The 12,444-nt window shown below is 36.6% G+C and overlaps 1 protein-coding gene and 1 long non-coding RNA gene across 5 annotated transcripts in view; one reads left to right on the top strand and one right to left on the bottom strand.

The window, feature by feature from the left end:
- ak4 (adenylate kinase 4) overlaps positions 1-12,421 on the top strand; it is a 25,386-nt gene extending 12,965 nt beyond the window's left edge. Inside the window, exons 1-4 of one of the 4 annotated variants that reach the window (XM_008406155.2) lie at positions 6,980-7,331; positions 7,512-7,656; positions 8,412-8,531; positions 11,698-12,421. In XM_008406155.2, the coding sequence (XP_008404377.1) occupies positions 7,515-7,656; positions 8,412-8,531; positions 11,698-11,885 (450 nt within the window). In that variant the 5' untranslated portion in view covers positions 6,980-7,331; positions 7,512-7,514 and the 3' untranslated portion in view covers positions 11,886-12,421. Of the gene's footprint in view, positions 1-6,979; positions 7,332-7,508; positions 7,657-8,411; positions 8,532-11,697 lie in introns of those variants that run through there. The other 3 variants (XM_008406153.2, XM_008406156.2, XM_008406154.2) reach the window with 3 other exon arrangements.
- Positions 3,018-4,280, bottom strand: LOC103463042 (uncharacterized). Its single transcript, XR_533446.2, has 2 exons — positions 3,856-4,280; positions 3,018-3,236 (listed from the first exon to the last, which is right to left on the bottom strand). It is a non-coding gene; the product is annotated as an uncharacterized LOC103463042 (long non-coding RNA).
- Positions 12,422-12,444: the final 23 nt, after the last annotated feature.

Genomic DNA, 12,444 nt, shown 5'->3' with positions numbered 1-12,444 from the left:
TATATATTTGCAATACTTTAAGTTGGTCATTAAAATTTCAATGAAATACATTTGCTTGTAAGGTTTGTGGTGAAAAGTTAACAAAATGGGGGAAATAAGAATTTGGTTAATGAAAGCCAGAATAAATGAGGTTCAATTAAACAAAATGGACAATTTGTTTTATGTTTGCATTGTCTCTCCACTCCCCCTTTTAGTCAAAGTGGAACAGTTTACCAGATGACATCACTGCAGCAGATAACTGTCTGAGTCATCTGGTGTCCACTTCCAGCAACATGTAGGGAATGCACATGTGGTAAATGAATAATCTACTCGTCTTCCTGCATCGAAAGAACGAGGTCCTGAAAGTTCCTCATAAGATAACAGAAGACCAGTTTGTGTCAGAGAGGGACTGCCCACATCCCACAACACAGCAGCAACTCGTTGCTTTTTACGAAAGGAAGTGTAAAGAAGAAAATCCCCCTCAAACTGATTCTGGACACTAAAGACAAATGAACTTTTAGAAGCTAATAGTACTGTGGTGTATCGTTATTCAAGGCGTGTGTGGTGGCTTTCTTTTAGGAGATAATAACTCACTTAACAACTTTGAAATTCACTTGACTTTTAGATTTAGTTGTCAAAAAATGTCCACCACCGCAAAGTGTCATGTTATCACATGACTCAGAGTAAGAAAAACATGCGGCTCGAAGCACGTTTAGCTGATTGGGGTTAGTGCGAGACAAAAACAAAACATATATCATGACTCCTGAGGGGATTTCCACAACCTATCAACACTGTGTACCCTTTCAGTAAAAAACACAACTAATGACAGGTGCAGAGTAACCTTCAAATCAAAAACATGACTCAGATGAGTTTGAAAAAAAAAATATTTTCCAGCCTTAAAATTTACGTGTACAATTTTTTTGGCCATGCCACAAATATATGCACATTGATGGTAAAGAGTGTTTTATGCCGAAAAATTTTTTTTTAAATTATTTTGTTTTGAAATTTTCCAGGAGTGTGCAAAATTATTGTTGAATGGTGATAGAGAAAATCATTATTACTTGTTTTTATAATAAAACTAGGTTTTTCACATTTTTGATCAGAAAGTACTGACCTAGTCAACACTGCAAACATTTGTTTTCAAATATTTTATAGACGTTAAAGACAAATCAGTGCAACAGAATTGAACACGAAGAAGTGCGATGAAGCTGTAGCTCCCCCTGTTGACAGCAATGCAGAACACATCTTCAGAGCGTGGTTAAGGTAGAGCCCTCTGACCACCATTGTTTTGGTTTAATTCCTACAAACTGTCAAATAAATAAACAAATATATATATAAAATCCCTGCTGGATGAAATCATACTTTATGTTAAAGCCTCAATTGTATTAGCTTTTTGCTTCTTTGACATTTAATACATTATTTATGGATGTGATGCTTATGATATTTGTATGTTTATTTCTAGGAGACATCAGTGTTGCTCCAAAATTGAAAACTCCTGAGAAGATAATTATTGCCCAAATGTACATTTTTGTACATTTGTATATTATTTGTATATTTAATTGTGCACCCATTTGCAATAAGAAAAACAACCAACCTCAAACTTTACCTCTAAAGTGATCACTTTGCAGTGAAGAGTATGAAGACGACATAGCCACATCTCCATCCAAGCCCTTAACCTCAAGCACATGAGTTGTAACAACAGCAACTTTTAACATGTTCATAGTTTACAATTTTGTGCAGTACTTTGCTTCAACTGTGGTCATTTAATGGTGCTTTACAAATAAAGTTGGTGGTATTTGTTTTAATTCTATGGCTAGCATAAAAAGTCCCACTGTTGGCACGTTCAAACTGAATTGCTTATTTACTTTACTCGGGTTGCTCTGACCGTGCGAGAAATTTTTTAATGAATAATTCTTCATTTTTCAATGAGCTCATTTATGATCTCAAAAACCATAATTAAATGAAATTAAAATAAAGTTGTGAACAAAGACACAGAGACTTTCATTGTCCTGTTAAAACATTTTTAATGATTTCATACAGAAAGATTGACATATTTACAGCTCCTCACCTGCTGATCGCTGCACCAGTGTCAAGTTGGCAGCCATCCTTCAGTTATCACAGTACTGTACCTTCGATGGGGACAGCATCAGCACTGTGATAACTGAACCAGGGCAGCCTGTCAAGTCTGGAAGCATCGGTGGCCCCTTTTGTCATCGCCATGCTAGTCAGCACATTGCGCAACAATAACACTGTTTGTTTGTTCCTTTTAACATAGACAACAAGTAGACAGAATTAAAATCAGATACAAACAACACATTTCAGAAGATAACCAATGGCTAAGCCCAAGTGATGGTGATCAGAAAATTAGAGCATTTCAAAAGTTTTTATTCAAATATTAATATAGAAGCTAATATATAAAATTCCTTAATATTAATATAGAAAAAAATATATAGATATTCACAGTCATTTATTTGATATATTTGCACAGCGCGGGACACATATATGAAATAAATGCATAATTTGAAAGTAATCAATAATTGTAAGAAAATAAAAAATGTTTTCATTAAAACGTGTCTTTTTAACACGTTTAAAAATGTATGTATTCATCTTTCCTTTATTATGCCACAGTGAGAATGTACTACTTTTTTCTCTTTATACTTTAACTAATGCTGACTTTAAATTAGCTTTTTGCTGATATGGGAATTCAGTAAATAAACTTGCATTGCCTAAAATAGTTTTTATCCTCTTTTACTTTTTCTCTGGAGAATGTTCTAACTTAACCCCACGATTTTGAAACACAAACATTCCACTATTTATGAGTTCAGGTATCATTCAAGGGCGGGGCTTAGAGTGAACAACAGACATTCGATAAATAGCACTACAAAGGACTGTATAATAACTAACTAAACGTATGCATACATAAACATGTAAAGGCGTATAAATGGCTTTTTGAGCTGCTGTGCTGCTGCTGTACAGAAGCCTCGTTAATATTTTCACTTCGTGTAAAACTAAAACAGGTAAACGTTTCATTTCCCCCCCCCCCCCCCCCCCTACTTCTCTCTACTCCTGCAGGGGCCACAGACAAACTTCTGTGTATTATTCATACCAACCACAAGGCTGAGTGACGTCAGACTTGTTATGATTCTCGTCTCGGGCTCCACCCCTTCCTGGCGCGAGCCGCATCTGGAGCAGTCGGTGCGCGGCGCTGGCCCACGCCGCGGCCCCGCCTCCCTTCGTCTTCGGTCCGCCCTCCTGCACTTCATGTAAACAACTCCATTAGCTCCGCAGCACAGGGCTCTGGCCCAAACGCTTCGTGTCAGACGTGGGCAACGAAGCCAACATGTGCAACAACCAAAACAGAGCGAGGCACTAAGCTCACTGTCGGGGTTTGGTACAGCACAACATTCTCACTGTCCTCGGTGATGTAGGCAGAGACCCTGTGATGAAAGCGCGTCCGTGTTGCGTAAACGCTCAATGTAAATAACAGAAGAATAACAGCCACTGTAAAGCAACCCCTCTGTGATACGGGTACTAATAACAAGCAAAGCAGGAGAACTGCCGAGGCTTGTTGCTGCTCTCTATTAAAAAAGGAAATAAAGATGTCTAAATATAGGTTTAGCACAGTTGCTTCTTATAACTACACAACAGTAGCACTATTTTCAACTATTCTAACTAAATGCTAAAGAGCGAATAAATAAGAGTGCAACGCTTGCAGTGAATACTGTGGAGCCAAACGTTAACGCCCAGCATTGCACACACACCCCTTTTTTTTTCTGAGCAAAAACAAAACGCATGCGGTTCGATCCAAATATATAAATTAATTCCTAATTACATTCAACTTCCTTTAAATCTGTAGCACTGAAGGAGCAAACTTACCTTCAACCCACTCGTTTAATTCCCCGTGTTTACATGAATATTTTTAATGACGCAGCAAGACCACACAGAGCAACGTGATTGTCGCCATTTTTTGTTGTTATTGAATTCTTCAAAGCCATGTGACAAAAGAAAAAAGAAAAAAGAAAAAAAAACGTATCAAGATTTTAGAAGAAGCTTCCGATCACAGCGGGAAAAACTCGTAAGAAGAAAAAAAGGTTAATCTTCCGAGTTGTTTGTCTGACGGATTAGTCTGGGTTACTCCACTGACTGACGACTGGAGGCTGTGCGCAATATTTGACAGCTTCGGGACGCTGCCGCCGCCGTATGGCTCGCAACAAGTACTCACTGGATTCCTGCCGTCCGCAAATGACATCCGACTCATGCTTCGGTTTTTTTCCCCCCTTTCTTTGCGCTTCCTGTTTGCAAAGCAACAAAAATAAAAAAATCACTGACTTTATATAATAAAATCTCTGATCTTGTGAAGGCTCTGTCAACAAGTGGCAACATCTAAGAAAATCTCACTAATACGTGAGAATCCTCAATTTACTGTCTAATTACAGGTGCATCCTAATAAAAGATTGATGTTGTAAAGACAAAATCATAACACATCGTGTATTTCAATGATTATGGGTTGAAACTAATAAGAGAAAATAAACAGACTTAGAAAATTAGAAAACATACAAATCATGGCATGCAAAATTAGCAGGAAGATTGCTGATGTGACAATTGTTCTGTTTGTAAACACTAGCAGGTCCATTTCTACAGAGGCTGACAAAGTGATAAATGAATATCAATGTAAAATTGAGTGGAAGAAAAACATGTCAAAAATGATCTTCAAGAGGATTGTGGAGCAAAACTCTTGTAAGAGTTTGGGAAACCTTAAGTGTTCAGAAGCCACCACACAGAACTACAGCTGTGTGGGTCTTGAGACATTGATTCCATCTCCAGTTGCTTGTGTATGTCCCAAAAACTCTTGAATGTACTTTGCTTTATAATTCTCTTAAGGCTGTGGCTATACCTGTTGCCTGTAAATCATTTTAGATGGCAGTTTATCTTTCCACCTCCCATTAATATTCCAGCATCCATCACTCTGAACTACTGGCTGCTTTAGCAATGATCCTTTCCAGCTTAGCTTTTTTTTGGCCTTCTCATTGTGGAGGTCGAATTATAATGGCTAGAAAACTGTCAAGTTAACATTCTCCAACATAAACCTATATTTGAAAGCCATAATAACATTAAAAATCTGTTTCTTTATATTCAAGTTTTAAAGAAAATGAACATTTGGGTTTCATTCCATGTAAACCGTAGTCACTAAAGTTAGCAGAAAATAACACTCATTATACAAGCTTCATCTTTTAAATTGAATTTCTTTCTAACTTACATCGACAGCCTGAAAATGTAAACTTCTGTAGACAGCAAAAAAGATAAACAAGCATATTCTTTGAAAACCTAAAAAATATACTACTAAAAAATATAAAGGGAACACTTCAGTGTTCACTTAAATGTTAAAGTGTTCCCTTTATTTTTTTGAGCAGTGTATATTTGGAAGCACAAAAACAGTGGAAGAGATTAAATGTGTAGCAAAGATTTTTCACTAAAAATGTCTCATTGCATTATTTTAAATCTATTTCAATTATAAAATTAAACCAAGATAAAGTATTTAAAATTAGTTTTTCAAAATCATAAATAAATTCAAAAGTAAACTCATTATTATTTACAATCTGTGTGAAGTAAACGGTTCCCTGCTGGTATAATGGCCCTAAACAGAAGCTTAAATTTTTGCTTCAGGCCAGCTCTGTTTAATGGTGTAATCTATAATTAATGAAGCCACCGTGGAAGAAGATGTGTGCATTTATTGGAATCTATCTTTTTTTTTTTGTTTTGTTTTGTTTTGGAGAAATAGGGTCTGGAATTGTTTTAAATGTCTATACATGTGATTTTGAATTCAGCTGTAAGAACCTCTGCATAAACTAGAATCTGTTTCATGATGTTCCTAATTAATGATTGATGTATGATCTTAATTTCAAATTTGTAGCCATATACATGTAATAACAGATTATAAATACTTCAATAAAAGTTTAGACACAACATTTTGGAGAACTGTGCAATATAATTTCACTTGAATTTAAAATAAAAGTTATTTGAAAACAAACTAACATGTTGTGCTGCGTCAGTAAACTTCTATGTGTATGTAGGAGCAGCAGCTTATCTACAGCCTAGAGGAAGTGGTTTGATAAACTCATCAGTAAGGCCGGCTCTGACCTTGAGTGACTCACTGCAGGGGTTGGGAGACAGAAGAACTTTAACTAAAATAACATCACTGTTGGACAATGTCTCCCACCATTTGTGTGTGTGTGTGTATATATATATACTTCTCTAATGACTTGCTTTGACAGTTTTTTATAAATTCTTTATTCATAGTTTTTTTTATACATTTTTTTATTCATAGTTCTATGTATTTAGTACCTTTGTGTGAGTCCTCGTGAGCTCTCTGACCTTTGATTGCTGATATCACCTGTATTTCCCCACTCCGGAGCAGTATTCTAAATTATGTTATTATTGCTAATATACTAATATGACAACAGTAGTACTAATAGTTTGAATCAATTCATTGTAATTGGACGCTAAACAAGATTTAACAAGACAAAGCAAAACTAAAAACCACAAAATAGAAAACAAAATTATAAGATACAGAATGAGTTCAACTATCAAAAGGATTCTAATATTCAACATTTTAACAGTTTGATGCAGAAAGATGTGCATCAGTGTGATGGTTCTGCTTTTGATGTTCAGGGGGGAAATTTTACTTGACAAAAATCAATAACTTAGTGTTTGTCTGTATTATTGTGTCATTTCCTGATGTTGTTTTCATCCCCCCCACCCCCTTCCCGCGTAAACTATAATTTTATTAGTTGTTTTTAAAAAAAATAACTTTATTATTTTTCTAAAAAATTACATTTATCATAAAATAAATGCTAGTTGAAACACCTGCGGTTACCTTCTGTATTACTTCCTGTTGCCAATACCGTGTTCCAGTGAGAGGAAGTGACACAGACAATACCGGAAATATTACAAAGTTGTTTTTTTTCTGCCATTGTTTACGTTTGATCTTCTCTCTATTTTGTCTTATTTGGAGCTTTCGCGTTCGATTTATTGTGTTGCTATGTTACATTCCCATAATTGATTAGTAAAAATAATTCAACCACTTAACTCTCGTACTAACTGTATTAAAAAACTACAGTAACCAGTTTGCCCAGCGAAGTAAACCCATCCGCATTTTTCCTGGATGATGCGCGCAAAAAAATAGGGCGTTGTGGAGACTCTCTCATTCATTCGCGGAGGACAACCTCTGTTCTTAAAGACGCAGGGAGCGACCCACGTCCACAGGAGCGAGAGAAGGAAAAGGAAAAAAAAGGCGTTTTGACTTCGTTCCTGTCCAAAAGGGGAACAGTTCCGCTGCACGCAAAGAGAAGGCAGTGCGTAAAGATCCACACGATTCCACTGACACGCTAAAATATAGTTCCAAACCGTTGTTTTTGTTGTTCAAGTGTGCAGCAGAATACAAATTACTGGTGCAAACCTAAATCTGGAGCATCTCCTACACTTTAAATACTATTTTTTTTTTTTACATTGGGAACTCTTTGTTATTGTAGCAGGATATGGCCAAGCTTTTGCGTGCTGCTGTTTTGGGTCCACCGGGATCTGGAAAAGGCACGATCTGCAAGAGGATTGCACACAGCTTTGGCCTGCAGTACCTGTCCAGTGGCCACTTTCTACGCGAGGGTATTGCAGCCAACACAGGTAAGAAAGCCAAAACAGCACTTAAGTGGTGACAACAGGAAGAGCCTACCCAAAATTAGCTATTTTATCTGGTCTTTCGCAATGTGGGGGGTTTCCACTACAATAATAATATAATTTGGGGAAAAATAGGGCAGTTTAAAACTTCAAAAATATATATATTTTTTAAGGGGTCATACTCGTTGTTTGTTTTGCTAGTTTAAGAAGAAATGACTACTTGACTTAATAGCTGCAGCAAGTCTCTGGCACCACAGCAGCACTCAAAAAAAGCAACAAAAAAAAGATTGATCATTCTTGCGTTCACAAGACTTTATGGCAGTTTGTTACCTTATTAAAAAATTTATCGTTCTCTCATAATTTTCTCAAGTATTTCGAATTAACTTTCCACACCTAGAATTGCTTCAATTCTCAACAAGATATAAATAACATGACACAAAATTTTGGCATAAAGAACTTAAGAAAGAAAGTTCTGATTCTGTTTTTATTTTTTTTCCCCCCCAGTTCAGTTGAATGATGTTTTTGTTAAACTCTGGGACTCGGTGGAAGTATTTATGTAATAACCCACAGGAGACCCTGCAGCTTCCATCATAAACTTAAAAAGTTGCAGTGACAGTAACAGAAACTGGTGGTGATGACGAACCCAACAAGCTCGGCTCTATCTTTTCCTGCTTTATTCCCCCCTTTCCTTCTTTTTTGAAATCTTCGGAAGCAGAAACAAACATGCTGTGCTCTATGTTTACTTGGCTGTCATGTGTCAGAGGCTGGCATGCTGGCGAAGACCTACATAGACAGAGGCATGCTGGTTCCTGACCAAGTGATGACCAGATTGATGTTGCCCAAACTGGAGCAGCTGCAGAACCACAGTTGGCTACTAGACGGTAAGAAAGCTTATGTTTTTGCCACTTTTGCTTCTGCTTACTCAATTCCACTGGTGCACAGGGGGGAAAAAAAGCAGAACTGTACATAACCGTTTCAGTTTTTAGTCATGATTCATAGTAATGAAAGATATTTTCTGCCATGCACCCTGAAGGTTGTTGTGAGAACTGCCAGCTAACCCTTAAAGCTGATTGGCCCAACCAAATGCCACCCCTCAGAATCCTACAGTGAATTGGAAATTTATAAGCAGGACTACATGCAAACACTTTATAGCAAAAGTGTTTGCTGTCCAAGTCTGTCCATGGACATTACCACCGAATCTGAGTCATTGTGTAGAAAAGTTTATTTAAATTAAAATCTCAAAAACTTTAGCAGGTTTAATCATGTCTGTGCTTGTAAAAATAACAGTAAACACTAACTGACTTAACTTAAGTATACATAGCCCCTCATCCCTTTGCTGTTTTGACAAAGTAGTAATCATTCACAATGCTGGCTGGAAGAATATGTTTTAACACAGAAAAAGTAGATTCATAGGAAAAGAAGAAAATAATGTTTGGCCAGTTTGATTTCAGCTGATATTTTATTTCTAAAACGTTTTTATTTAATTACTATTGAAATGAATTTGTCTCATATTGTTGCGTTGTTTCAGTCAGTTTTACCGGGTTATGGAGTGCTGCACTTGTGACATTTTTTGAGTTGGATTTGAACTTCATGACCCCTCAGGAACCAAGCCAGCCATTAACTTTAATGGTTACTTTACTGTCCTTCTCAGCTCTGATGAGGCTTTTCAGTAGACTTTGTTTCTGTTCTTTTTCTAACGACTCTGCAACCTGCGGCTCTAGAGCCACATGTCCTTCACAGCAGCTCTTTGTAACTTTGGCCAATAATGTTAAAGATCTGAGAAACGTTTTTAAGAAAGGCTAGTTCTAGGGACTTTGCTGTGTTTTCTCATGCTATATATTTGAATAAGACTTACTAAATAAACTGGCACTCATGCTAGAAGGACTTATTTTTAGCTCTTTCATTTTGTCATCAGATTGACAATAATATTATTTAAAAAATGATTTTGTTGTCTTCTTTTAACAGTTTGAAAATATCCTTGTTGTAAAATCTAAAAGTAGATATAAAGTTGTAGTCATAAGCATATTAAATAATGTTACATATATATTAGTAATATTCAGTACAGGTAAAATCCCTTTCTGTATCTGGTTCAAACAGTTTCCATGTTTAGAGTCTGATTACTATTGAAATCCCACAAATCCATATTGACACTTATACTTTTAAAACGGGCTAAAAAGAACAGTGTACTCTGGGAATTGTAGTCTGGAGAAGTATGGAATTTCGAATTTGGAAACCAACTCTGAAAGTATGTTAAGAAAACAAAGCAGGTGCAACTCTTGAACTTACTGACCTTAATTGTAACATCTAAATCCATGCAGCTTAAATAGATGTCAATAAATATATGTAAAAGATTCCTTGTTGATGTGTCACCATTCTTGTTAAATTGGGCTTGTCTGTAATGGCTGGGTGTGGTGGAACATCTGTAATCATGGCCATTGAGTATCAGTATTGGAGAAATAACTAGGCTCATTGTTTTTGCATACTTTGCGTGTGGAACCACACACACACCCACACATACACACAAAACACACCCAAAAGAAAAGAGGTTGCTGTGACATTTCCATTGTTGAACTTTACCCGCTGTGGTGGAGAGACTTGATGAAATAAACTTGAATGTTGAAACATTGGATCTTGAATATAAACAAGTAAACCATTAATCGAGAGAGGACACAACTCCAGGTTAGAAAAACCAAAATGAATTTAATCATAAGATGATCTGATTTCCAATGCCTGCAGGGCCATATCAGTATATTAGAACATCAAAGCAAAGTAAATGCATCTATTGAAAAGCTCACAATATAAATTCAAAGCTATTATTGTCATATGCACAATAAGGAAAAATGTTTCCTTATAAAATAAGATACTTACTTTCTTGACCACATAGGAAACCAAAAATGTTACATTTAGGTATAAAGTAAATAAGTAGTCAGATAAAATAAAGCATGCAATAAATAGAAATATAAACTATGCAGAATACACACAGTGTACACATTTGTGCAGATACTGTGCTACGTAGATTAGTTTGAAACGGTGAGTAGTGCATTCACAACTCAGAGATTTCTGTTGTTTTGGTTGATGGTCCATGAGCTTACAGCTGAAGGAAATCAGAAATTAAAGTGGGAAAATGCTGGCCTGACAATTGTCCAGCACAGTCATTGGCTTCCTCAACATGGAGGGTAAGACTCGAATGTTCATCACCAATGAAGCTGGCTGTTCAGAATTCAAACATGTAAGTGGAAAGTTGAGTGGAAGAAAAAGTATGGTTAAAAAAGACAGGCAAGTTCCAACTCCTAGTTCAAAGAGTATCATGCCTCTGTGCTTGGTTGGCCATCAAACTTATTCCAACCTAAAACCTGCAACCTGTCTGAATCACCTTTACGCCACACCACACTGATGAAGTATTTTATGTAAAAGGAGCGCTGACTAAGTATTAAAGGGAAAAGAAACCAAATTTTCATTAACTGTAAGCAACGTCACCAAAATAAACTACATAAATACTTGTAAAATATCTATGTGGTTAATGATGAATTAGATTTTTTTAACTGAACCACTGAAATATTTCAACATGTCTTTCATCTGTAAATTTATTAAGCTCTACCTGTATGTTTGGTACAGGAAAACTGAATAAATATCTCATTTTAAATGTAGGCAGTTACTCTTCACCTTAACTTCACCTTCCTCATCTTTGTTAAATTTACAAACGAATTAATTAATAGGATCTGATCAGCTGTGCTTTTTTCTTTAGGTTTTTATCACAAATGTATAATTCTGCTGTCACAGCTCAGCCACAGGCCATTTCAGTGGAAATCAACAAACATTGCAAGGTTCAGGTTTTGTTGGCAWTAACAACCTATSATCATAGTTTGAAGTCGTAAAATTAGGAATTRCTCATACATAATTTGCCTGTTCAGATTGAAATCAGAAGTCAGAACTTGTCAAATGCAGCGGTGTGTTTCGAGGGAAAATAAGCAAGGTGTGTGTAATCATAAAACACAGCTTGTAATGACAACTCAGCATTTCTTGCTTCTCCCTCTGAAATGTGTCCAGGTTTCCCACGTACGCTGGCGCAGGCGCAGGCCCTCAACAGCCTCTACCAGATGGACCTGGTCATCAACCTCAACATTCCCTTAGAGACTCTGAAGGACAGGCTGAGTGACCGCTGGGTCCACCCTGCCAGCGGCAGAGTTTACAACATGGGATTCAACCCCCCTCTAGTTCAGGTATCAAACATGTGAAAGTGAGCCCTTGCTGGCAAAGATTCAAATCCTGAGCTCTAGATGTTGAGACAGCCTGTTGTTTCCTCACACAGATTGTACGGGCGTGTTTCAAAGCTGAAAAGAATTTAGATTTCATAGTGATTCAGCAAAAACGCTCAGAAAAGAGGGGCGTCCGGGGAAAACACAGCCATAGTCTCATTACTCCTCAAGTAACGCTCACGCTTCTTTCTTTATATTGCAAAGAGAAATGGTTACTGTAATTCTACAGGTGTTGATGTTCAGAAGTTTACAAGCTCATCATATTCTAACATGCATAAATATCTCGTTATTTGCGGGGCTTTGAATCCAGCGTTTGAGCATTTTGTTTTATTCAGAGTGGAAAGGTTGTGCAGCGTGTCATTTTAAAAGCAAGAATTGGTTACAAGGTTAAACTTTATGTGTCAAATATATTCAAACATATACATATACCCACTAATAAAATTTAAACCAGATATTTGTATACACCTTACATAAGGACCCATTACCTTTGTTCCTCAGTTTGAATATTGGAATTGTGTGTGTGTGTGTGTGTGTGTGT

Source organism: Poecilia reticulata, linkage group LG4 (genome assembly GCF_000633615.1).
Source record: "Poecilia reticulata strain Guanapo linkage group LG4, Guppy_female_1.0+MT, whole genome shotgun sequence".
NCBI classification, from domain to species: Eukaryota; Metazoa; Chordata; class Actinopteri; order Cyprinodontiformes; family Poeciliidae; genus Poecilia; species Poecilia reticulata.
This window is presented reverse-complemented; position numbering and strand designations above follow the sequence as displayed.